Source organism: Malurus melanocephalus, unplaced genomic scaffold (genome assembly GCF_030028575.1).
Source record: "Malurus melanocephalus ecotype Western Australia unplaced genomic scaffold, MMel_1.1 scaffold_62, whole genome shotgun sequence".
Classification (NCBI taxonomy): domain Eukaryota; kingdom Metazoa; phylum Chordata; class Aves; order Passeriformes; family Maluridae; genus Malurus; species Malurus melanocephalus.
Genome location: NW_026623294.1, coordinates 1,337,669 through 1,365,323, shown reverse-complemented (window position 1 = coordinate 1,365,323; position 27,655 = coordinate 1,337,669). Strand labels below are relative to the sequence as shown.

Genomic DNA, 27,655 nt, shown 5'->3' with positions numbered 1-27,655 from the left:
CGGGGCGGGTTTCGCGGGTGGACTACACCTCCCGGCGTGCCCCGCGGGCCGCCGCCTCGCGGAGCATGCCGGGAGCCCGCTGCGCGGCCGCCTCCATGCACTTCCCCTCCCGCCGGCGCGGCAGCGCCCGCTCGTCTCCCGGTGGGCGGGGCTTTCTCGCAGCCGCCTCTCTGAGCGACGTCCATACCACCCTATCAGCGCCGGCGCTGGCGCGGCTGTGGCCAATCAGCGATGAGGGGGCGGGCCCCCGCCGCGGCCGGAGGTAGCGGTAGTGGCGGCAGCTGGAGCGCGGCCGTGGGAGGGCGTGGGTCCCGTGTCAAGTGCTAGCGAGGCCGCTCGGGAGCTGTGCGGGTCCGGCGGGGCCCGGAGGATTCGTCAGCTGCGCCGTGGGGCGSCGACGGCGACGGCATGGAGCAGGCAGCGCCCAAGAGGTAACGACCCTCTCCGGCGGCCCCTTGCCCGCCCGGGAGCGGCGGCACGAGCAGGATGAGGCCTCGGTCCCGGGGTCTGTGAGGGGGCAGCGGGACAGGGAGGGTGCTGAGCCCTGCCTAGCGACCGGAGGGGTTGTGTCACATTGGGAAGGGTCTTCTGTCGGGTGGATGCCACGAAATACTCCCTCCAGTAARTGCCCCGGTAGAGACGAACCCTTGGGGGCTGGTTGATTTATGCGTAGAACATTTTTAATGTGAAGTGAGGGAAACTTGTTCGCCGAGCAGAGTTCTCTCTGACCTCGGGGTCTCTCACTCGATAGTTCTGGTCTGTGGCAGGAGCACACACGAGTAGTTCTCTTTTCACGTTGGAAAGTGTCCTTGTGTTGTGCTGCTGGAGGGATGGATGCTTGTGGGGGTGGGCGTTGCATAGTTGCAGTTGCAAATCAGCGAGTGGGAAGAGGTAAAACCCAAGAATATTCCCACAGTAGATGTATTTTCTCAAATACATAGGCTATCAGACCATATCACTGCTGTGCCCTTTTAAAAAAAATAGTTTATAATTTGACTTCTTAGTGCATAAAACAATTTTGCTTTGTGTTAAATGTAGATATAATCATACATTTCAGTTGGAACAGGACTTTCTTGGGTGTAGTTGTACCATACACTGACTATAGTTTTGTGGTGTACGGAAGGTAGTTACATGGTTTAAATAGGTATTTACACTCTTAGAGCTTTTACTTTTGCTTCCTGATAATTTAATGAAAAATCTAGGGACTGTGGAATGTAAATTTGTGATAGTGGATATTAAATCAGTTTTTACATTCCTCTTTACAACCTCTACATTCTCTATTTAGACCACTTAAAAGCAGTTTCCTGCAGGATGRTAAGACTTGAGAAGAATGTAGTCTTGAACTTCTGATGATTTCTCCTCCAATAACACATCAAGTGACAATACCTACCATGGAAAACTTTGGAAAGGAATTGATTTGTAACTGGTATGTAGGGTGGTTTTAGCAGGTAATGGGGTAAGGAGGGACAGGCCTGCACTGTAGTTTCAGGCTGACAGTGTTGGGTACCTCAAATGAAGGAAGTAGGAGAAGTAGGACWGGCACCAACAAGGATTTAGGAGAAGAAATTGAAATGTCAAAGGAGTAATCAATRTTGCCAGCAGCAGTGGAAACCTTGGGACCTGTTGATATCAAAGGACTGAAAATGAAACCGTGATATCAGCATAACCTATCAGATATTTTGTGGAAGTTAGAGCAAAGGCTCAGCTGGAGGTGTGTGTCTGGCCTAACTGAAACTAAGAGATATTTAAATCTTTGGATTCAGTCAGTCAGGAAGAACTAGATGTGGGAATGTGTAKACTCTAGCATGTTTTTATACTCCACATGTTTTTTGAAGCTTGTTTCTGGAAATTTGTGATGAGAAAGAACTTAGATTTGTTTTAGTGGAAGGGAAGATTTGAACTCAATTTTTCATAAGGTATTAACTCAGGCTTTCATAATGCTTGGAGCAAATTTTTCATGACTCGGCATAATATCCCCTTTATCAGTAGCTTTATACAGTTTCYCGATTGTTGCTATTCCCAGCAATTTTTCCAGGCCACCCCCTTTTTCTGCAAGTCCAGAAGAAGTGCAGATAATTTTCTGTGGGCTGAATTTTTGCTGTGGTCTTTGGATACAGTAGTAGCTTGAAATGGACCATGTTTGCTTGGCAAAGCAGATGTGAACACTAGAGTTCTTTACTTTGGTGCCTGTTGTCCACAGGAGCAGTTACTGAGAGGGATCTATTGCCATCATATCTGTGGTGCAAGACATCCATTTAGAGGTAGCAGAAATTTCATATGTACACTTCAAAGCTGCATGGATGTCCTAGAATCCTGTGTTCCCTTGGAGGTATAGGGCACTTCAGTTCCCACTTCCCTGTAGAGGAGTACACAATGCAATTGCCCGTTATATAAATCTTTATTATTCCTTCAGAAAGTAGCAGTGATGATGCCCTAGTGACATTCTAGACCATTGTGACTTTTCAGTAGAGGTGCTGTCAAAATAATTCACTTTTTTTCTTTGACTAATGTACTACAACAGTGACACAAGACTTTTAAGGGAGAGTCATTTTCAGAATATTTTTTACTTTAGAAATAATTTAGAGTAGATGTTCTGATTTTGTGCTGAACAATTTGGGCAGTAGTTGACACACTTTTCTTGCATCTGAATTAACTACAGATGTGCTTTATACTTTTTTCTCTCACTAGAAAGGAGATTCACTCTTGAAATAGTTACAAAATTCACCTCTTAGTCTTCTAATTTTCCTCTGTTATTGTTGTATTTTTCTGTATACCTTGACAAGATCATGTGTGAGCATGCAGGTTGCATACAAGGGGAAAAGAAAATGGTTAGGGACAGAATTTTCTCAAATACATAGTTTTTAATCTTGACCATATCTGGCATGCTTCTGCCAAATGAAAGGCTGCTTAGTAAGTATTGGAAGTGTTAATTAAGGTTTTCCAGTCCTTTCTTTAAATTTGAGTTTAATTTTCACTGAAAAACACAACTTCAGGTTTYGTGAGAAGAGGAATGTTCTTAGAATATGAACTGTTTGTGAAAAAAGTGTATTTTTTAATRCTTGTGTCAATGGACATGTTGGCAGTTGTCAAGTTCCTTCTGAAAATGATGCAACAAAAATGTTTGTTTGGGCTTTATTGGTAGAACACTAKAAGTACACGGTGCAATGATGTAAAATGTCTTAACTTGCTTCTGCTTGTGTGAATGSTCTGAAGCAGTGTAGATGTCTCAAGGCTTTCACATGCCACCTCTCCTTCAGATGACTGCAGTAATTTCTTCTACTACCTTCTCTTTTAATGTATCAGTATAAYTGATCCCAGCTATTCTTTTTAAATGTTTTAATGTGCTAGTTCTTCTGCACAATAAACSACATATAATCAGGTTTCTCAAAACAGCTATCCAGTTTTTTGTAGCTCATGACAGTAATTGATTGTGTTCTTTGTCCCAGCTTTATTTTGTTTATAAACTTTCAGCAATTTTTTGTGCCTTACTGTTCTTAGTCCCAGCTTTATTTTGTTTATAAACTTTCAGCAATTTTTTGTGCCTTACTCTGTAGCACATCCTAGTTTTTTAAAAATTAAAACCTATGTATAATTACTATAGGATACTACAATCATACTTTGTTTATTTTCAATTTTGGGGGGAAATCTCTTCCTCTTTCATGTTCAAATTTTTTTGATCTTTGTGCTGGGATTGGGTGCCTTTAATTTTTTCTAGATTTTCCTAAAGTTATCTATGTAGAGTTTTCTTATGTATTCAATGACAAGATCATAGTCAGACTAATAATTAATGTTTTTTTCCTATGATCTGGATTTATAAAAGTAAAATTATTTGTTAGAATATATTTTTCTTGTTAAGAGACTAGGTGTTATGCAGAAAGTCAAACCTTCTTGGAATAAGAAAACCTTTTTGACAGTTCTTTCCCAGAACTGTAGTTTAGTTAGTCCTTCAGGTTTAAGGAGCAGCTTCCCTTCTGGAAGACCTCTAAAATAGCTCATAATCACTCCCCGATAATTTTATAGATAAAAAAATAATCTGGAATTACTTTCTACCCCAGTTTTATGTTGAACTTCTCTGCATCTCCTTTAGACTTTCTCATATATTGTGATATAAGCATATATACACAAATACATATGGCACTTGTATCCTTTGGTCAGAATAAAGCAGTGCCTGAATTTACTGATTTATTTGTTCTGTTTTAAATGCTTGTATTGGGAAAGTAGAGAATGAATGAGGGAGAGAGGAATGAGACWCCTTCTTTCTCTCTGATTGTTCTTGTGCCCTTTGTCTCTTCATTTTTGCCTCTTGCCCCCTCTTCACTGTCCCCCTCTCTCCCCAGTTAAGATGCTGATGCTTCTTAGCTGTGTTTCTCTGTCCTAAGATTGTTGTTTGCTTAGCTGTGTTTCTCTGTCCTAAGATTGTTGCTTGCTTTTAACCACCAAGATAATATTTCTAATCTCTTCTTGTATTCTACTTGGTGCTTTGCAGCCAGTTATACCGGTCGCCACCTTCTTCCTTGTTTCTCATAGAGTTTTAATAAATGCTTTCTTTATTGCAGCCCTTCAGGGTATATCGCATGATATTCTGTAGTTCAAGAGCTGAATATTCTATTTAAACATCTAGAAATAGAAATCATTAAAAAATCAGATTTATTAAGATTTTTTCAATGGTTCAAAGAACTGTGGTGTTGATGCTATCACTTGAACACCAGACCTAGTGTCTGTACTGTTCAGTGTGTTTGTGAAGGAGCGTGAGGTGCATTGAGCAGGGTATTTGGTGATGACATTCCTGAGTTTGATATACCTTTCTTACTGCAAGTAGGTTTTGTAGGTTTTGTATTAAGCTGCCTTAATGTTAAGTGCAATTTGGTCTCATAACATGTTTGTCAGAGTTGATAATATGAAAATAATTTTAAAACTRTGGAAATCTTATTTCTTTGATCTCCTCATTGCCTCTCAAGTTCACCAGATAATCTGTTATTTGACAGTGACATGGGTTTTGATCAGTTTGTGATTGTTTCACTAACTCGAGTTCTCAAGTTAATGCCTTGGCATTAACAGTACTGTTGACACCCTTTTGATATGGATTTTTTTTCTTTCTCATTTTAGCAGGTGTTACTCTTTCAATGAGCAGGTGGAAGTGTTCTCTTTGTAGGCATCTCCAGTCAGGGGTACTGTATGCTTTCTCTTTTCTTGCTGTTGCTAAAAAGTTCAGTCTGTCTGCTTTTCTGTTGAGTACATCTTTTGTTATGCAGCTCTTTGACCAAGAGAGTCAGCTAAAGGTTATGTTTTTTATTTTTCAGGGCTCTGCTTATATTATAAACATGCTGTGCATGGGTTTTTTGGTGGYAAGARGAGGCTGATTACAGCAACTTATTCTTGAATGCTGCCTTTAAGGCTGCATATAACCWGTTCAGAGAGGAAAAAAATTTGAAACAAGCAAAATTAATGATTTATTACTTTATTACCTATCTGTGAAATATTTTTTCCTCTTTRATTTGTTTTAACATATGGTTCTTCAGTAATGAAATATGGGCTGTCTTGCAAGATATAAATACTATCTTTCTGCTTTCTAGTGTCTAGCCAGCAGAGAGAGTGAAAAAGAAAGCAGAGTCTTGTTCTTGTAGGCCAATTTTGCAGACATTATTTAGCTGTTCTCATTTGAATTTTCTGCTGTTTTTCTCCATGTTCATGAGTTGTGCCTTGCCTTTGCTGTGAARATTTTTATTTTCTCTAAAATCACAGTCTTTCCAGCTTTTTGACTGTTTGCTGTAGCAAGCTGCATAGTTTTTACTGTAGTTAATGCACCTTTCCYTACTGATTGTGGATGCTTTTTGTATTCATATAATTGCTGCATCTGTGAAATAGTTCTTTGATGTATAAATGTGTGCACCTCTGTGCCTCCTCCTTGCCTTGCTTCCCTTGTTTGATACAAATCCATATGACCTGTGTGCTTTTACCATTACTTTAATTTTTTTGCTTTTACTTAGATGGTTGGTAATTACAGGTCTGCTTTGACTCAGGAGTTTCATCATCAGTCAYTCACTTTAATTTTTATCAATTTTGTGTTTCACAGAATTGTATCTCTTAGTATGAAGAGAGTTTTTTTCAGTTCATTGTTCTTCCAGTATTAAGACCTGTCAATTTTCTCTGTCCATGCCCTCCTYCCTTCCCCCATTTTGTTTTTGTTTCTGTTTCTAGAAAGTGTTGTGGGATAACATATTTTCTKTAAGTTCTCAGGGAACTGTTCTTCAAAGTCTCCTGTTGTTTTTTTTTCCTTTTTCCTCCTCCGGCATATGGAATACATTGTCTGTATTTAACACTACAGCACCATCTATTCTTCAGCTCATCTTCTACTTTTATAGTACCCTTGGCTGTCATGTAGAGTCAACTTATTGTTTCAATCTTGCAGCAAAATTCCCTGTTACTTTACGGTGAAGGATTTACATGTTGCAGCCACCTTGCCTTGCTGCAATGTGTGTGTGGTTATATTTTCCGGTGCTATGTTCAGTGTTGGCTCTATTGCAATCTTGCAGCCAAGTTGTGTTTTGAGATTTGCCAGGAGTCTGGGGGGCTGGATAGCTGGGAGTACTGAAGACCAGGGAAAGGCTGGGATTGTTTGTAAAGGACAACAAATAGTGGTAAAAAGGGGTTGAAAGTACTGGAAGAAATCATAGGGTGTTACTGAGTGATTTGAGACTGTGTGAGAAAGAACTAAGGGCAAAATATGGTGGTGTTATGTAATTAGGGTTTTTGTTGTATCCTGTCCCTATGTACGTTCACGAAAAAGCAAGAGAAGCTGCCCCAACAGCTTTACAGTACTCAGCTCTTGGAATTTCAGTGTTTTGCTGCTACCTGAGAAGTGCTACCATATGCTTCCAGAATCATCTTAGCTTCAGAAATCTGATTTTAGTGATGTCATTCACTGGCCSATGAGTAGTACAATTTAGAAACTGAATACTTCATGTGGGTGAAGGATTGGTTTATAATTAGAGAACAACGTGGCATCATCTAGGAAGTAATGGGCATGTGTTTGCATGCTAACTGTTTTTGGAGRGAAGGTAAACTTTATTCTTTGTTTCTGCTTTTGCAAAGGAAGTGGTTTGAACAGTGAATTGGTCCTTCGCTGTTTTRAATTGAGCAAACATTAGTGGGAAATTGATAATGACAAAAATTTTGTTGCTGCACATCAATTAAGAATTTTATTTTTGTTGGAATATGGTTTTTTTTGTACTTTTTTTTTTTTCTGTCTGCTCTCTTGTCTGAAAATTTGCTTGAGTTCTTTGTCCACCAAACAAATAAATAACTTTTGTCTTTCTTTCAGCAAACTGAAAAAGCTAAGTGAAGATAGTTTAACTAAGCAGCCTGAAGAAGTCTTTGATGTTCTGGAGAAGCTTGGTGAAGGGTAAGTATTTACAAGGGCATAGGATCAGAGGGAAACAGTACCTAAAACATATGTTGGAATATTATCTTACAGAGAGAGTGACTGTAAATGTGCTAAGGAATGACTCTATAGACAAGTTTTAGTACTAAAACAAATGCATGCATCAGTAGATTTCCACACTTCCACTAATATATGTATGCATTTTTGATGTCTGTTGTTTGTTAACACAGCAGAAGTACTTGCACCTTTACTGGAATTAGAGACTCTATATCTTGACAAAGATTAATTCTTCAGTCTTTCCTGAGGTYCTGGTAGAACTGACCTTTTTGCAGCCTGAAGAACTCTCAAACTTTTGCATGAGCCTGTGGCTTCTGTGACTTTTTGTGCATGGAAATCAGGAGCGTTTTATCTTGTTTTTTTAAAACAATTGCCTCTTATTTTTAGGTCTTATGGTAGCGTGTTTAAAGCAATACACAAAGAGTCTGGACAAGTTGTAGCAATTAAACAGGTCCCTGTGGAATCAGATCTTCAAGAAATAATTAAAGAAATCTCCATAATGCAACAATGTGACAGGTAAGTATGACATTTCTGTTCTCTTTCTAGGAGTCCSTGTGAAAATGTCTTTGTACTTGTGAAAATAGCTGAAATAAACATGCAGCTAGGAACTGTTTCGTGGGAAAGTAAATTGTCCAACATAGGCTTTTTAATTAAAGGAACCACTTGTTGGACCTCCTCCTCTCCCTAGTTTGGATTGAAGGAAGTACAAATAGGGTACGTAACACAAACTGTTGTAGGAATTAATATTGGCCTCTGATTAGAAGTCTCCATGCTTGCTTCACTTTACTCACWCTGTTAAGGCCGAAAGTTACTGTTTCCTTTAAATGTCTTAAGGCTTTGTGAAATTCTGAGTTACCTGTTTCAGAATATTGATAGAGGTGTTTCTAGCAAAGATTAACAGTTAAGTTCCAGAAAAATATTCTCTTGGCTGCGTTTTTTGTGCAGAAACATACCTTTAAAAGGGGAACAATCTTGTAATACTGCTGGTGGACTCTTACCTTACACTTGTTCACAAGTGCTTCACAGTCTTCACAATCTTATGATTGCAGGTCTTATAGAAATGGAAGTCTTGATGTCAAGAATCTGTAAGGATACAGAAATTACTTTGCATTTTCTGTTGTCTGTGAAGTTTTGGGCTGCAACTTCAGAATCAGATTTACTAGTATCAGCCTTAAATCAAATGTGAACAGTGTTTTGAGATTGCACATCACTTGATGTTTTGAAAAGATCATCTTGTCCTGATTGCTAATATTACSCAATTGTTGCTGGGAATACTAATGTAGTATAGATCTGTAGTACAAAGATGGTTACAAAAATCAATGGGTTTTCTTTAGAAGTAATATAGCTTTCCTCAGTTCACAAATTTATAAGGACCAAGATCAGTATGTTGTGCTTGTAAATGGTAAACAGTTTGACTAGTTGGGAGGAGGCTGACCCTTCTGAAAAGGCAAATTCATCTAGTGCTAGCAGTTGCTCTTAAATGAAATATTTTTTTTATAACGTTGACCTGTCTTTTTGTAAAGATAGTATCACGTTGCAGGAGGCAACCATAGGTCCTCTTCKTATATCAGTTGTCTGTAAAAACAGCATTGTTGCCAGGCATGCTGATCCTGAAATACTGTTCCTTGCTCCAATATGAAATGGTGTTTGATTCCACCCCACAGTGTAGGTGTTCTAATGGGAAACCACTGTCTGAAATCTCAGTAAGTCGCTTCCTGACTTTGTGGGAGATGAATGACAATCGGACTGTAGCCTTCTTTGTTTAAGTTCCTTCACCCCAAACCGTCAGTCTTTTATTTTCATAAATACACCATCTTATAACTTCTGAAGGATGATTCTTTTTACGTTTACCACATCTGTTTCTGCCTTTCTTTTGCAAATGACTCCAAGGAAGCGTTATGTCACATGACAAACTGATGAGTAGCAAAGCAATGTGTTCTGTTTGTGATATTACTATGACTTCACATGAGACACTTCAGTATGAAAATGCACTTGCAAATCCAGAAGGCTTTAAACCAGCATTAGATTCTCTTTCATATGAAAATCTGGCTCTGTGCTTGACATCAGTTCATACTTGCAAAACTTGGAAGACGAGTGTGAGTTTCCATGTTATTTTACTCAAGAGAGAAGAAAACAAGGCAATCATGGCAAGGAAAGAAACATTCAAGAGGGTCCTTGGAGGGAAGAACAAAGCTTTATATCAGATAACTAGTGTTTTGGTAAACTTCATCTGTACTTGAAGATTGCTGAAAACTTGTGTACATGGTAGTGCTTTTATAATTTTAAATTATCAGAATTTATGCTAAGAAGGCATTGGTTAAGCTAATTACAGATTTAAAATGTATTTGGTTGCACTTGATTGTTGGCTGTGTCAAACCACAATTTTTAACAAGTGTTCTGTTGGTTTATTTTTTTTCTGCTACTGAGAATTCATCTGTTTTTCTAACTTTGTTTTCCCATCTAGTCCTTACGTTGTCAAGTACTATGGCAGCTATTTCAAGAATACAGATCTGTGGATTGTTATGGAATATTGTGGAGCTGGCTCTGTTTCAGACATAATTAGACTGCGTAATAAAACGGTGAGTTGTGTTTTWCTAAACTATGTATAGCACTTCTTAAAATCAACTTGTGAATTAAGATTAGAAGACAGAATAAAAGMTGGAGTTAGGCTCCTTAGCATCAGCCAGTATCTTATCTGTGCCTTGTTCCTCAGGAAACAAGCTCATGCACCTGACTGTCTTTGTGCTTTCCTTTGTGATCACCACCAGATGCAAATGCATTTTGAWATATGAAGATCTTGGGAATTTCTTGAAGATTGCTGCTTTGTAGAGTGCAGAACTGTGGCTTCTTTCCCTTGTCTCTTCCACCTCACAGTCTGTCAGCAGCCACTTGGTCGATGCATAGTTTGGAAGCAGGCATARAATTGTCTTGCTCTCACCCAGTAATTAGGGAGCCTGAGAAGTAACTGGCTTTACKCAATGAATGAGAAGGGGAAGAGATRCCAATTAAAAATGTGAGAGGGAACCAAAATGAGGGTTGTGGGGAAGTGTCTTAATGGACTTMAAGCAGCAGTAATATAGAGGAAGCCTGTAGGAAGCAGGTTTTGTTAGTTCTAATTAAGAAACAGCTTTTCTGAAAAATGTTTTGTTGTAGGTGTCAAAACAGTCTTGAATTCCTTTGAGTCCATTTGTTTTCAGTAATGGAGTGTAACATGAGGTATTCCTTTTAYCAACAAGTACTCTGAGGTGGCACTACATGCTGGGCATCACATTTCGTAAACACTCCCTGAAATGTTCATTGCACCATACATGGGAGCAGAGGGGGAAAGTAAAGGAGAGAAAAGCAATGTTTAGGCTTGGAAAACAAGACATGAAGGGAAATGGAAYCAGGTTTATTAGGAAGTGGAGGTAATGTCCACACTGATGGGAGCCCCTTTGGAAAAGGTGGCTTGTATCAGGGCTGTTGTAATGTTGAACTGATGGCTGGGSAAAAGCCAAGACCAATGGCTGGAGTCTGCAATCTTTAAAATTGGTATTCTTGCAGTGGTATAGTATCCAAGGATCAGGAGTTCCAATAAGAAATGGCACAAGCTAGTCCAGAGTTAAAAAATCTAAACYAAACCACAATCCATTTAAGATAGAATTTAGAAAAAAAGGAACAAACTTGTYTGTACGTTGATAGAAAATACTAGAATTTTTATTTTAAAAAAGCATATGACTGTGTGCTTATATAAAATCAGGCTATCTAGTTTTTTTTTTTTTTACATCTGTTGTAGCATATTGACATAGTAGGTATCTTAAAAGATTTGGAGAGAAGAGATATTCGAGTCTTGGAGCAAATGCATACTGATGATCAGRCAAACTACCTCTTAAAGTTGATACGATTAAATAGTATGAATTCTATTTTAAGAAACAGAATAATCAGTAAATACATAGATACAGGTGATAAAGCTTCTGTAAAGGCAAATCCTAGAATGCACGGCTAGTAGAGTTCTGTAAAGGAGTTGGTAAGGACATAATCAGTGCTGGTTGGTGTAAAGTTGTTCTGGATGTGCTGAAATGTTTTTGGACAGACTTCCACACCCRAGGCTCTTCAAACAAAGACAGCTCTAATCTGGAGTTAATTGGAAGTTCTGTCACAGAACCGTTTAATGCAGTGACCATTAGGATYATCATTTGGACTTGATCTTAAAGATCTCTTCCAACCTAAATGATACTATGATCATTATTAAGTCATAGGAAAGGATGTATATCTCCTCCTATTTGGGAAGAAACATTAAGGTGYGTTTGCCCTTGTTGCTTGTCTCTAAAAATAAGAATTTATTGATCCTCTTTTTCTGTTTTTGTGGTTCGCCTACTTTTTCAAAAGTTGTGTTTGTCTAGAAAGTGAACAACGCTGTGCTTTGCTCTAATAGACCATAACCAAGGGAAACAGAATTCAAAGTTAAAGGATAAATTTTAGTGACTCTTGGGAGCTTATTCATATGGAGAAGTTTTCAGCTTAACAAGAGCAGATTCTTGTCCAAGATGCCCAAGCCATTAATTTGAAGTTAAATGGACCACTGGAATTCTGCCTGGAGTCTTTTAGTGTGGCTGGCAGATCAGCAGCACTTCAGCAAATTCGTAGTACCTGCTAGCTCATCTGGGGTGTGGTGTTCATCAGTTCGGGGCACACTTAGATCAAGTTTTGTCTCTTTTCTCAGAGACTGGTTTGGGAGGTACACGTATCTTGTAGGGTCAAACTATGGGTTGCTGCCAGAAAGGGCAGTTCTGCTGTTACTTGTCGCTGTTGGCCAGACAGCCGACACAAAATAACAGACACAAAGACACACATAYACACACACAAAAAGTAACCCCTTTATTCTGGGACAGGCCTCTTTTATCCACTTTAGCAACCAGTGCATACATTTGTGTCAAACAYACATTGGTTRGTGAGGCTGTCACTTTCTRCTCATCAGCATAGGATTGGTAGGTTTGCAAAAGCTACAGTATTAGTAATGTKTATAATTGTAAGCCACCTGCATTATCAATTCTACATTCCAATCTTCTTTTTCTCAWGACAGCCAAGGACRTGGCGTTTTATTCCCATGCAGGCTGTTAACASTTCCCTRCAGTTACTCTCCAACCTGACTGATGTGTTCCCGTGTTTTCCATGCCTCAGATGCAGCGATTGTCTGTGGCTGCAGGGATAAGCCTGATGATATGATGGGGGAACTTCCTTTCTGGTCTGTTCTCCCCACCCCCTCATGAGCTAACTCAGGACTTATTATGGCAGCATAGTGGTTTGACATGATGCAAGAGAGACATTAGGAATGAGCAGTGGGGAAAGGGAAGGAAAAGAAGATATGGGACTGACTTTTTCAGTGGCTATAGGATGATTACAGTGTTAAGCAACATTCTAAGTCTTGCTGGCTCCTCTTAACATAAAGGAGAATATTTACACACCACCAGCCTTGACCCTCTAATGATAATTCAGGATGCACTTGCTCATCTACTGATCATGATCAACTGAARCATTCTAATCCTGACTCCTTGGGGACTGAATTCAGTTGGTTGAAACATACCACRTAGTGGCTATGTTGTAGGTTGATCAGAGAAACCCATCTTATTTGGGTCAGTATTGTAAGTGACAAGTGTTGGAATGGACAGCTGCACAGGTAGTGTTCTGTTGGGTCCAGAGATTCTGTATTWTTTATCTAAAATGACTTACTTTATATTTTTACAGTTACATATAGATTAGCTTCTCCCATGTTTTCCTAACTCATTATGTTTTTTCATCTATTAAACTCTACTAATTGAGGTGAATAGTGTATCCAAATCTTGGGATGCTGTGTTTGAATGTCCTAGTGGGTTTACTTTCTCTATGTGTTACCACGGGGATTTACCAGACTAAATCTTTTGTTATCCAGGCTGAAGGTGTTCTGCTCACAAGGATRTTGTTTTGCAGTTTTGAGCAGTTAGATTTCTCAGTGATTTCACAATTCAAATAGTTTCAATTTGTAGGCCTTTGCTGCACTAAATTACATGTGATTATCAGCTCTAAAGCAGCCTAGYAGCTCTTCTGTTTTTCAAGTCGCATCTATCGCAGTATAACTTCCTCAGTTGAGCCCACATGGATTAATTGATAACCAGACAGTCCATACACAAAGATTGAAATTCCTTTTATACTGGCTCACTTGCTTATCTGATGTTGGTGACCATGGACAGGTCCATCTGGATATGCTTCTTACCACGTTCTGTCAGTAGGCCTTCCAGGAGGAAAATTGACTCAGTGGGCCAATCAGCTGTGTTATTATTCAGAGACTGATCTTTAGGCCAACATTCTTAAATTACTTTGCTGAGAAGTAATTTTACTTTTCCTGGCTGAGAAAAAGGAGAAAAGAATTCGGATCACAAATGTTTTGGTTGCCTTATTCTGTGTCTAGCCTTACAAAGCAGGGTAGCTTATACTAGCTTCTGCAGTGCAACACAGAGATTATTCAGTGCTTGTCTCATGAAATCCTTAGTATGGCTCTGAATGATTGACTGTTACAGAAATGCTGGGAATTATTTTTCCTTAGGGTGGCATTGTAAGTTCCTTAATAACGGTTTGTACTGACTCTCAGGAAGGTAGACCTTTTTTTCAACCTTGCAATAAAACTGTATTCATCTGCTTGGAAAATTGCTCATGAAAATTACTTTTTTCCCTGAGCTGAAAAATCTGTGTGCCAGAAATAAGATGCATGTTATGTATTGGCTAATTTTTATGAAAGAAGACGAAGCTTGAGTTACGCTGGTATTCATCCATTTCCCAAATAACCATGTATATGTTACATGCAAATACAATTGACCAAAAGCATTCAGAAGTTGGGAAGTTTCAAAACAAAGATTGGCCATGCAGAGTCCTCTGGTAAATGTGCACTGTCCTCTCTTCCCCCTTTTTCTACAGGTCTCCATGTTAGCAGACCATGCTCACTCAGGAATAATATTCTATTAAAACAGTACATTGTCTGAAGTCTGGTGTTTATTTGTAAAATACTATAACGGTTGCTCTAAAGACAGTTATCTCTCCCCAAACTTTGTTTGACCTTCCTCTTTTCAATAAAATAAATACTGTTGTTAACTAGTGCCATGAACGTTTACAAGTCAGTTCTAAGGAGAATTAGCTTCCTGGATGATTTATATAGTTTCCTACTTAGATTACCCAATGTAGGTGCATAAAATGTTGGAGCTCAGTTCATAGGCAGTCTTAAAACTAGCCGTGTAATACTAAAATGCTCAGCATCATGTAATTCACTGACTTACTGTTTAGAAAGTGTACTTCTTGGAAGAAAGTTTACAAAATACTACTTCATTTCTAATGGCTGTGTTTGCTGGGTTTCACAATGTTTATATTTGCYGCTGATCTCTTTGCAGTCAGGTCAGTGCTAAAATATGACAAAGACTATATGTTGAAGGGGCAGTCGGATTTTCACATTTTTTTGCTGATTGGAACAAACTGCTAGTTGCACAGTCAACAGATATTCTTTGCCTCCTCACCAATGTTTCAGAAAACATTTGCATCTGTGGTTTGAAGTCAGTTACTCATTTTTCAATCTGAGCTGCTAATGGTTTTTGAAATAAAAATTGTTAGAATTACTCAATGCAAGCAGCAGCTTTTCCCCTTTTGTAAATAATTTTCAGTACTGCCAGTTTTAAGCTGCTCAAACAATAAAATGACCATGTAAACACAGATTATAAATAAATTTATAATAAAATCTTGCAATAAAARGTAGCTGTTTAAATGGTGATTTAATCAGGTCAGGCATCTATTGGGACCTTCTATTCAGCTTGCATTGGAAAACACACAAACGCTTATTCCTATTATAATAAAGGGTGGTAGTTAAACCTTATTGCCTCCCCACACCATGTTAAAAGAACACCATCATTGTTTGCCTTGGAGAGCCAGAAATACCAGCTGAATTTTTAATGTATTTTCAGTTTGTGTCAACCTCTCTGCATATAAAGTTGTAATCTGGGCAATAAAATTTTTCTCCWTTCAAGAAGTTAAGCCAAATTTCATTACCATCTTCCACATGTATTTTATTTTACAGTAAAAGAATCTCTTTAAATTTTAGATRGGTTTATTGCTATATATTATTGGGGTGAGGAAGTGGAGGAAATGTAGAAAAACTGCAGGTAAAAGAAAGGCTATGGTTTTGAATCTGGATTTTTAGAGGTGGTAAGGAAGGAGTTGAACAATGTGCCGCTGATTTGGAATAAATGATAATTTTAATTTGGAGGGGACCTCTGGAAGTCAGCTAGTTGAATCTACTGTTCCAAGAAAGTAAGTTCAGTTAGTGTTTAGGATCTTGTTCAAATCAATTTTAACAATCTGAAAAGGGAGAGACTCAACAGTCTCTTTCTCCAGCCRTGTGAACTTATTTCTTCGTGTATGCACAGTGAGAATTATTTTGGTTTATCCTTCCTTGAGATTAAAATTGCATTGAAATATTCACTCTTCTTCGAACAAGACAAACCATTCTTTGTCAGCTTGTTGTATCATGTATTCTAGCCCTTCTAGTCCAGTTCTAGYTGAACTCTCCAATTTGTCAGCCTTTCTTTTATAGGAGCCTGGAACTGGGCACAGTGTTCCAGATTTGGCTTCATGAGCGCTAAATAGAGGGGAATATTTAGTTGGCTTGGCTCTGCTTTCCTAATGAAGGCCAGTATATGGTTAGGGTGTATTCCTGATGTTGCTGACTGATGATCAGCTTGTCTTTTGGAGTCACCCAACACCTTTCCTGCAGTAATGCTCCCTGCTGCATTGATSCTCAGTCCATTCTGGTCATGGCATGGGTTTCTTCTCTCCTGGTGTGGGACTCTGCCTTTAGGCTGACAACAAATTGTGTAGTTCAACAATTCTTCCAGCTTGTTGAGATCCCTCAATGTGGCTGCCCTGCCCTGCCCTGCCTTTTAGTGTATGGACTGCTTCCGTCCACAAGCCATGATGGTGTGGGTTCTAGCTCACTGTTCGGGTTGTTGATTGAGATGTTGGGAGTATCCACCCAATGATCAGTCTCTGAGAACATTGTGTATAGCTGGCTCTTGGTTGAACCACCATTTTGAACCACTGCTGAGCCTGGCAGTCCAGCCAGTTGTTCTACATCTTCTCCATGATTCTCCAGATTTAGCTAAAAGTATGTATTGGAGACTGCCACCAGCCTTTGTAAAGTCAAATGAAATGACACCCTCAGCTTTCTCTTCATCCTCTKCATAGCAAAGTGACGAGGTTAATTTAGCAGGATTTCCTTTTGGTCAACTTACACTGTTTCCAGTCACTTTTTATCCTTTGTGTGTCTAAAAATCAGCTTCTCTGTGGATGCACCCCACRATATCAGGCTGAGGATGAGCTGACCTGCCTGTAGTTCCTCAGGTCCTTCTTTSTTGCCCATTTGATCAGGACATTGTAAGGGACACCCTGATTGCTGTACCATTTTAAAGGTGATAAGAAGTAGGCTTGAGTTGGCATTTAACAGTCTCCTTGGCACTTTTGAATGTGTTTTGTCTGCTCCCATGAACTGGTATTTGTCCAGTTTACTAGGGTAATTCCTAACTCATTTTGTTTTGCTATTAAGCAGAGGCAACTAAAAGCCAGAGAAACCCTACTAAAGACTGATGCAAAGAAGATGTTTGCAAGATTTCTGCATAGTTTGTTAATAGATTGACCACTTGACACAAAATTTTTCTGGTGCTTTTGGGGTTTTTWAAAAATTTTCTGCAATTGAACAATACATTCTTCTTGCTGTCCTCTGTTTTGCTCTCCAGTTTCAAGTCCATCCTATTCTTGGCCTTTGTAATTCAGCWCCTTACTGTCCAGACAGTGCTTCTTTATTTGTCTTGAGTAATCTKTTCCTGCTCTTTGATGCCTTGTTTTTTGCACTTTAGTTCACTCAGRAGTTCTTAGTTCAGTCAAGATGGCCTCCTGCTGTGTTTACTGATTTTGCGTGTCAGGAAGGACTGTTTTCATACTTGGAGGAGGTTGCCSTTCACGCTTAACCAGCTTGGGAAGGTTCCATTGCCCTCTAGGATGACATTCCCTGGGATCCCATGTACTAGTTCCTTTAACAAGCTGAGGTTTGCTATCTGGAAATCTGATCCTGCTATTTTCTTTTGTCACCTCCCTCCATAAATTAAGCTCCAGCATCTCATAGTTGCTTGCCAAGGCTACCTCTGCCATCCCGGTCAAATTTTTATTCCACTCATTTAGTGGAACACCTCCGATAGCAGGCCTCTATAGCACCTGCAGTAAAAACGTTTTAATRCTTGCTCCTGGATATGTTTTTTGTACCCTGCCATATTGCCTTTCTGACATSTACTGAGGTGTTTGACAAAATGGCCTGTGATCAGAGGTCTCTTCCATGATGAGGGTGACTTCATCAGCTCACCTTTTTGGGTGGTTTTTTTGCTGCAGATGTCATGAAGGCATTCACTTTTTGGATGGCATCCACTGCCTGGTGGATGTCTACAAACTCTCAATGAATTTAAATACTCTCAAGCAGAGCTGCATGTTTGTAGAGCTCAACACAGTCCATCCTTTCTGCTTGTTGCTTGTGAGGAGCCTGCATCTGCTTCTCCAAGCGTGCTGGTTGTGTGAGCTATCCCTTCRTATCTTTTAATTCCAGTGACATTACAGATGTGCACAGGCTGGCAGTTCYTGTTTTAGTCACAGGCTGCATACTTTCATACACAGGGTTTTCAGGTGTACCCCTTTTGCTTAAAGRGAGTGAGAAAACCTTTGGAATCCTGTCCAGTATGTGCTTCCCCATTCCCTGTTCTTCCTCCTGCCTGAAGGTTTTGCTTTCTGTTCTCTAGTGAACCTATTTTAAAGCTCTTCTCACTAGTCTAGCAAAGATATTCTTGACCTTCTTTGTCAGGTAGATTCTGTGTCCCCCAGTAGCCCTCATTCCGCTGAAGATCCTGYGTTCATAAAAACACTAATGCTCTGGCTGTCAGGAGGCCCTGCTGAAAGGTGATGTTCTGCAGGTGCTTCTGCTTGAGGCTTTCTCCTTGTCTGGCAGGATCAAGAAGGCAATCTTGTGTACCTTAGTTCACTTGTAAGATTGTTCAAGGTCTCTCTTGGTAGTACTGTGAGGACTAATGGGGATGGTGTGAGCAGGTGTRTAGTTTGTGAGCCAAGTTATCTATTTGCAGATGTGTTCTACACAATGGTAAAGTTGTTTTTAAAAGTGACAACTCCCATAACTATTTCTGCTTCGAAAGGCATGCAGTTGTRTTGTTTTAGCAGACCTGTACTAAGGGCTTCCAKTGAAGCTCWTGACCTTRTTCACACTGCTTTGTCAGAACAGGACTTTGAACAATCAAATGAAGTAAATTGGTGCTGATCCCAGCTGTGTGTAGACATGCCAGTGCATGTGCTACTGAATCATAGTTAAAATCTGCACTTAGGACTGTACTGAAGAGGTTCTGTACTTTTCTGCATTATTCTAAGGTTGTGCTCAGCTTCTGMTTCAGCACTTCATAGATGTCTTATAGGAAGCTGGAACTTGGTAATGAAGGGCTGAGGAGGCTGACTTCCATATTCTGATCAGTTCTKGATCTCCCTGTCTATGTATTATTGTTAGCTGATGTTAAGCATGGGAGATGCCTGAGATTTCCTGTAACWGTTTTTTTGCATATGAGCCACTAGATATATTTTAGATAATTTTATGTTGCTCTTAGACTACAGTAATTTTCTAGTACAGACAGAAGACTGATGCATTAGCACTATCTTTAATTATCCAGTACAGAAATGCTAATTTAAGGAAAAGAGAAGATGGGGTCTGTTGCATGTTATATTCAAGAAATATGAAAGTTATGTTGCTGGGATTATGTAGTCAAAACCAAATCTTAAAAAATACCAGCACTGATAGTTACCTGTACACTGAATGTTTGTTGTTATGTTTATTGGAGCATATTTTCTGTATGATTTTATGTGCAGCATGACTTGGGCTCAGTTAGAAGAATAACTCTTGCTGCGGCCCCTATGTTCCTATGTCTAAGCTGATTAAAACTGGTAATTCTCTCATGGTAGTGAGTTCTTACTCTGTATATGTCTGTAGTATTGAGATGTCTCTTTAGCTATAATATAGGATTAAGTAGAGATTWTTTGTAAGTCTTAGAACAAACCTTTTTATTTTAAGTAATGTCATGATTTGAKACTTTACTCCAAGACAGAGGCTGTGATTTTTTGAAAAGCACTGTTTTCACACATAGCATACAGATCTACTTAAAAAAAGAAGTCTGAAGTGTAGTTACCCTGTGAGGGAGGCTCAAGGAAAGCCATTTCTTTTAACATGTAGTGAGAACTAGAATCTAAGATTGACTTTGGGCTAGARCTCTAACGACTTTTCTTCTCTTTGAAGCTTTCTGCCTTAATTCCTAAGTTAGGTGTCAAACATTACAAGCGGGAAGGGTATTGTGGTAAAACTGTCATCTCTTCTCCCCTGCTTTTTTGTCCATATTTCCCACACCTCAGATTTTTTGTTAGYCCAGCCTTGTCTTCATGTAAATGAAGAATAGAGAGGTATGTGATTATGATAAAATGGGTGATGTTTGAGCTTCATAGCTTCTGGTGGAAGAATGACTCCTTTTTTTGCCATGGGAGTGGRCCTACCCAATGTGCTCAACCTAATCAGAGTGTTTAGATGCAGTAATCTGATGCTTCCTGGAAGCATCAGACTTAGTGTGCATGTATTATTGTAAAAAGAGCAGCTGGGAATGGACTCAGGCAGTTAAAACAAGTCAGCTGACCCAGACCCCTTTAGAGGGGCCTCAGGAAGGAGAATGACTGTGCACAGAGAACCTGTAGATGAGTTGTCCCAACAGCTGCATGGATTAGGTMGTGTGTGATGGACTGGATAAATGCACCCTTCAGTCTCTCTTGTGTGTGGCATCCGTAGCCAGTTAGACATAAATATATKAATTAGCTGGTCTCTTAAAAGATGTGGAACACTGGAATTTGCTGCTTTGCTTCAGATTTTGAATATTGGCTTCATGCCTAATGTATTCTRTGTAGGCTGTAGAGTTGTTCACCTTTATCATTCACATTCTTTTTAATGTATAGTCTGCATAAGGTTTTGATGGTGAAAGATTAGAAACTGCTCCATGGCTGACTCYGATTTGAGGGTAGCACAAACACATCAAAGAGACAGCATACAGGACAGGATTAGAACTAGACAAAGATACCAAACAGATAAATGTTCCACAAGGTTTTAAGTGAGGATCTTGACACAAATGGAAATCCGAAACAAAGCAGAAAGATTATGACTGTGAAATTATACTAAGGTGCAAAGTATAGAGCATGCTGTGCTGATGGAAGAGTGATGCTGTGTGTTTAAAAGCTGAGAAGAAAATAAACTAACTGTTTTGCAGGAAACATACCGCCCAAACATACAGGTTGATCAGGAATAGTATAGAACAAGAACCATACCCTTAGATCAGGATAGCAACATTGACTGAAACGTATTTCTATATTAATATTAGTTCTGTTTCTTTTGATTGTCCTGTGTTGTAATTATTAATGGCATTGCTTGTATGTCAATATCAAGCTACTTCTAGAACTAGAGAGTACTGGGTATTGAGTAGATGACAAGTTGAATACTGTGACAAAGCATGTAATGATCTGATTCTGTACTTAGAGGTTTGTATGTTGAAAAGTGGTTTGTAGGGGGACAGACACTACATTACCTGTATAGTGACTTTTAACCATGCTTATGAGGMCAGCCTCTGATTTAGAGTAAAGAAGGGAGAAAGCATAATTAGGAAGCATTTTCATGTGGATTTAAAGAATTTATTTGTGGCTTTCTAAAAAAATTAATAGTTGTAGGAGCTTTGGATTTGTTTTCATGTACTTTGGTCCCWTGTTGCTTCCAACAATTGGTAGGCTCAAAAAGTGTGTGTGCCTCCATTTATTTCCCCAAATTCCATCCAGTTTGTATTAGTTTATGTATCAGCTAGTCTGTGGCTATATAAAATAACATAACTATATTTTATTTTTTGTCATGCTTAAAAAAAAAGAACAATTTGTTCAGTATTTCCGAACAAATCAGTTTTTTTCCTGTCTTGCAAATACAAAGACATAAGATGTCGATGCATTTAGGTAATCTGTGTTCAGGAATTTGTCCATATATTCTTTTAATACAAGTTTAGAATGATTGTAAAATCCACATGGGGTTAACACTGTGCTCATCACAGTGGAGAAAACCAGAACAGAAAAGAAAACAATATTTCAGTTAGAAGGGTCCCACCATGATCATCTGGTCCTACTGCCTGACCAATTCAGGGCTGACAAAAARCATGTTATTAAGAGCTTTGTCCAAATGCCTTTTACACCCTGACAGSATTGGRGCATCCACCTCTTGTAGGAAACCGGTTCCAGTGTTTGACYGCCCTTAATAAAGAAATGCTTCCTAATGTCCAATTTAAAACTCCCCTGGTGAAGCTTTGAACCGTTTCCACATGTCTTATCCCTGAATACCGAGGGGAAGAGCTTAGCATTTCCCTCCCCATGTCCCTCAGGAAGCTGTAGAAAGCTGTGAGGTCACCCCTCAGCCTCCTTTTCTCCAAATGAAACAAGCCCACAGTCCTCAGTCCCTTTAAACAGGAAATTCTTTCCAGCCTTTTCACCTGCCTTGTTGGCCTCCTCTGGACACATTCACATCCATTATCTTCATTCTGGGGCCCAGAGAGCACACAGAGCTCAAGGTGAGGCTGCAGCAGTGCTTTGCTGTGGGACAGTCACCTCTGTGACCRTCTGGGGAGGCTGAGGTTTCTGTACCCCAGGAGGGGCTTTATCCTCTGGGCTGCAGGGTCCATTGCTGACTCTTACTGAGCCTGCTGCCAACCAGCACACATAGATCCCTTCCTCCTGGGCTTCTTGAGCCATTTCTCTCCCAGTTTATGCTTGTCCCTGCATTGCTCCATCCCAGGTGCAGAATTTGTCATTCAGACTTGTTCGGTTTCATCCTGTTAATCATTGCCCAGTGCTCCAATCTAGATCCCTCTGCAAGGCCTTTTATTCRAACAGTATCTCCCACTTCAGTATCCTTAGTGAACTTAACTAATSGTGTATTCAATTTCTGCATCCAGATCATGGATAAAAATAGTAAACAAAAATGGCCCTAGAATTGAGGGTGCATTACTGGTGACAGGTCATCAGCCAGATGTAGTCCCATTCACTACAATCTTTGAGGGTTATAGTGCCCTTCAGCCTTGAGCTTAGGGTGTATGTGCTCATCTCACAGAAGGATGCTGTGGGGAGCCGTATCAAAAGCCTTACTTAAGTAAAAACCTGTATCCATCACTTACTCTTCATTCACTGGGCAGGTGACCTTGTAATAGAAGAGTATAAAATCAAACAGGATTTTCCCTTTGTGAGCCTATGTTGACAGTGCCTGATGATTTCATTGTTGTTTCAATGCCTTTCAGTAATACCTAGTATGATCCTCTCCATTAGTTTTGCAGAAAYTGAGATTAAACTAACAGATACATAGATTCCTGGGTCTTCCCTCATGTCCTTATTGTAAATTGGAATAACACTCCCTAGCCTTAGTGACCTCAGTCACTAATTTTTCAAGAACTAAAGCTAGGGATTTTACCTCCTTAGGAACATATACTTGCCTTTTGTTCAGACAGTTAACTAACTTACTTATTCCTTAGTAGTCATATAGTTTGGAATTATTTTGTTTTGGGTGATAGTCAAACTCTAAATGTAGACAAGTCAGCTAAAACAAACCACCCATGATTTATTCAAATGGTTATAAAATGCACCTAATTTTGTTGTGTGGAGTAGTTCAGTTGTAAGTTATACTAATACAGAATCATTGAATGGTTGATGTTGGAAAAGACCTCTGGAGGTCATCTGGGCCAACCACCCTGCTAARGAAAAGCCACCTAGAGTTGGCTGCCCAGAGCCATAATCTGCATAATCTCCAAGGTGTCCAAGGGGGAGACTCCATTACCTCCCTGGGTAGCATATTCCAGTGATTTGTCAGGCTTACAGTAAAAAGTTTCCTCTGTTCAGAGGGAACCTCCTGTGTTTCAGTGTGTGTCCATTGCTTYTGTACCCGTCACTGGGCACCACTGAAAAGAGCCTGACTTCATCTTCTTTGTACCTCCCTTCAGTTATTTGCATGCATTAAAAATATTCCCCATTGAGTGTTACCTTCTCCATTGAACAGTCCCAGCTCTCTCAGCCTCTCCTCATGGCAGCGATGCACCAGTCCCTTGRTATCTTTGTGGCCCTTTGTTAGACTCTYTGGTGTGTCCATGTCYCTTGTACTGAGGAGCCCAGAAGTGGACCCRGCAYTGCAGGTGTGGCCTCAGCAGTGTGGAGCAGAAGGGAAGGATCACTCACCTCCCTCCACTTCCTTGACATCTTCATCTAATGCAGCCATGATACCATTTGCTTTTTGGCAGGCAGYGTACTAGATAGTTGAATATCATTAATGTGTGCAAAAGCATCTGCACAAGATGGTTCTGGTCTACAGAAACAACATAAGTGGTACTTTTCCTACAATGCTTAGTGTATCCACAAAGGGAAGAAGTGGTGTATGTATGGCTCAGCATCTATAGTGCATAGTTATATAATGTTTGTGGGTTTGGGAGTAAATGCGTGAAGAACTTTGTGTTTATGTGGTTTCACTATTATTCATAGATGGTATGTGTTCTGCAAAAAGTTTAAATTGCACAAAAAAAAAGAAATTAATGATTTTGACTTTTTTTTAAATATTGTTTTTGTGGTGATTGCATGGTAAAGTTCAGTGTGGCAGTGCATTATTTTCTGAAGAGGTAATTTTGTSTAGGGAAGGTGAGTGTACTTTCTTGGCTTCTTGAGTAAGGCTGGAAATTCATTGCATCCTTCTAGTATTATTAGGTATTAAATCCAAACATTTTGCCYCTGTATTATTGTGCACATGCTTGGCCATGTTTAGCAATAATATAAGCAGGAATGACCCTAGTGACTGCATCATGTTATATAGAAGATGATTCTATGAAGCACACATGTATGAATCTAGGATGTCTGGGTTTGGGATTGATGTATGGCAGAGTGTAAATCTGTTCTCCTTTCTGTTTCCCTATGCTTCCCTGTTACTGCTGTTCCTGATAAACATGACTTGTAGTGTCTGCTTGCTTCTTACAGGTGGTATTCACTTCTCTGGGCTTTTCTGACCACTCTGTGTATTTGCATGTGTAAATACTTGGTTCTTTTGTAACAATTAGGCATGCTAGAGCTTTCCTTTGCTGAGGGTCCCCAGATAGTGTATCAGGCTGCAGTACTTCAGAACTCTGTTCTGGTTTGCTGGATTCTTGCTCCGTAGTTTCTTTRCCAGCTTTTCATTCCAATGTTCTGTTAGCCTCTCCTTTTGAGAGCTGGATTTTGCCATGCAGCTACAAGACCATCTAGAGCTACTTCTCCATCTAGAGCTAATGATCTAAAGATCTCCATGTGGTTAATTTTTCAAGAACTAAAGCTAGGGAATTACCTCCTTAGGAACACAAYATACTGAAGAGAGATCTCTGCCATGTTGTCTAAGCACCATTTTTCATAATACTTGTTTCTAGATAAAAGTGAGCAGTAAGTTGTATGCAGGTCTTGCTAAACATTTGTCAGTGACAGTTTCATTTTCTGTTTTTTGTTCAGGATTAATTGCATGGAAGTCTTTGGAGGGCACTATATTGTTTCTGAAATTGGGTGGATTTGGCAAAGTGTTGGGTAGAAAGTGTTAACACTCAGCACATCTTAAACCATTCATGGTATGCTGTTTGTTAATGGCCATAGTTTAAATTACCTGTGGTGCGAGTCTGCAGATAATCACAGTTTTAGTGATCGACCATAGAATTATTAGATCACATAATGAGAATTGTCTCTTTCTCCAAACACCCTTTTGACCATGTTTCAGGTTACCTCACAGTTGATTTGAAGTCCCTTCTTTCTTGACTCCAGATCAGGTAGATGATTTTACTCCCATGGCACAATGCCAGGAAAGTTGTGTTATTTGAAATGTATATAACAGGATTTGCAATTTTTCTGGTATACAGTCCTTTGAAGCATCATAGCAGTCAGCATAAAGCAGAACAAATAAATGCTTTGAGCAGTGTGCTGCTGAATAGAAACACTGGAAGATCTCCGAGATAAATGGTGGGCAAGGAATGCATAATGCACAGCAGAGGCGGTAACTGCTTGGCTTGGAGCTAATACCACACTAATGAGACCATCAATCTCATCCTTTGCTTGCATAGGAAGAGGTCTCTGAAACTCATTGAGTATATCAGCACGTGCACTTTTTGGAAAGCAATGCTGATTTGAGCAGCAGCTACTCTGCTTTGTGCTTCTTCACTATGCCATGAGTTGAATCCAGGAACCGTTTTGTTGGAGAAATAATTTGGCAGACAGGTTTGWTTTTAACTGGGGTCTGCCTGTTACAGTTGTTCAGTGGGAGGGATGACACATAGTGCAAATTACTGCAATAGGTAAGCAGAGAAAGAAGTGACTGGAGCTTGGCATTGCTCTTTAGGTGAATGTATGTGTACCTTTGGCTCCACACGTGGGTTTTATGAGACTGGACAGAAGCTGAAATAGGGAAGTGGTTCTCTTTGTTAAATAGTTAAAACTTGTTGAGCAGTTCAAGTGCAGATAATCTTGCTGAATAATAGTTTTTTTTTCCTTTTTGTTGATCCATTCATTTGCTTTAGAGTGATCACGAGTGGTTTTTTTGTTTCTTGCAGGCTTTTGGTGGTATTTGTTTTTTGGAGGGAGGTGTGGATGTCTACCAACACTTTCAGAGCTGAAATTGGGAGGAATTGCTATGTCTTGATTTGATTTCTTTGTAGGATTGGAAAAGTAGAGAAAAAGAGGAAAAGTGCAACCCAGCATTGCAGCCAAAAGAGAGTATTCATCTTCAGTTTTAAAGTTTCTTGTATTTCGAAGAATGCATAAAGTTCATTTGTTTAGTTCTTACATTAAAGCATCAGTGTACTGTAATTAACTAACATTTCAGTTCTTTGAATAGTTCCTTTGTATTTCCTTGAGAAATTGCATCACATGGAATGAATTACATGTGCATGTTTTTGCTTTTATTTGAGAATAAATGCTGATGAAAATCTGGGAAGTGTTCTCAAGGCTGTCTGGTACCTGAAAAAGAGACTCTTGTTCTGTTTTTCTGATAAAACTTGTTCAGGAACTTATATGTTCCTATTGTGTTGATCTAAAGCAATGAGGATAAACAACTGCTAACTGATTACTTACTCAGTAGTGTGTGTTGTTTATGAAGCAAATAAAAGAAAATATGTCTCTTTTTTTTCATTGTGTTGTGTTTTCTTTGGTAATGAAATATCTGTCAGCTTGTTGCGAGTTACTTGCAACTTACTGTATAATTTGTGATGGCATATGATTCTGCAATGTGTTAGGGTTGGAGAAGTGTTTTAGCCTGCCAAGTCTACACCACATATTTTTTTTTATAGCAGGCATTTAATAATTGACTTTTACTAGGTTTTTTTTACCTTTAAAACCGAAGTTTTTTTGTTCTGCTAAAAAAAAGGAAGTCAAGCATTGTACTATTTATAACAATCACTATGAAATGGTCATGTTTCAATAGATGAAATATATGGAACTTACATGTATACCTGAAAATGGTTTTATGTTTTCTCGCAGCTAACAGAAGATGAAATTGCAACTATTTTGAAATCTACTCTTAAAGGACTTGAATACTTGCACTTTATGAGAAAAATACACAGAGATATAAAAGCTGGAAACATCCTTCTTAACACCGAAGGACATGCAAAATTAGCTGATTTTGGTGTGGCTGGCCAGTTAACAGTAAGTACCTGTGGAAAGATCATTTAAAGATGCTTTAGTGCTCCTAACCTTGTTCTTTCACCTTTGTCTTCTGCTCTGAATTTTGTGTCTGAGAAGTATCACTGCCATTACTAGTAGTGGCAGAACTAACATTCTTTATCACAATGAGTATTTAATGTAGTGCAGGGCTATTTCGTTTTTGGTTGKTTGTTTTTATAAGCCAGTGTGTCAAGTACCTGATGATCCCACTTGAAATTTTACTTTGAGGTTTATGATTATTGTCACCTGTTTGGCCTCTGTAGCTGATGGGCTGAATCTGTTTGATCTTAATTGGAAGTCACTTCTGTTTGACATTTGGGTGGATAATTTAACTTTYAAGTATGGACTTGATGTAAAAATAAT

General features: G+C 39.2%; 1 protein-coding gene across 2 annotated transcripts in view; it reads left to right on the top strand.

Moving 5' to 3' along the window:
* The first annotated feature begins 247 nt into the window (after window positions 1-247).
* Window positions 248-27,655, top strand: part of STK3 (serine/threonine kinase 3) — a 125,085-nt gene continuing 97,677 nt past the window's right edge. The window contains exons 1-5 of one of the 2 annotated variants that reach the window (XM_057366257.1): window positions 248-431; window positions 7,322-7,402; window positions 7,826-7,954; window positions 9,903-10,017; window positions 27,110-27,274. In XM_057366257.1, the coding sequence (XP_057222240.1) occupies window positions 409-431; window positions 7,322-7,402; window positions 7,826-7,954; window positions 9,903-10,017; window positions 27,110-27,274 (513 nt within the window). In that variant the 5' untranslated portion in view covers window positions 248-408. Of the gene's footprint in view, window positions 432-1,350; window positions 1,427-7,321; window positions 7,403-7,825; window positions 7,955-9,902; window positions 10,018-27,109; window positions 27,275-27,655 lie in introns of those variants that run through there. The other variant, XM_057366256.1, reaches the window with a different exon arrangement.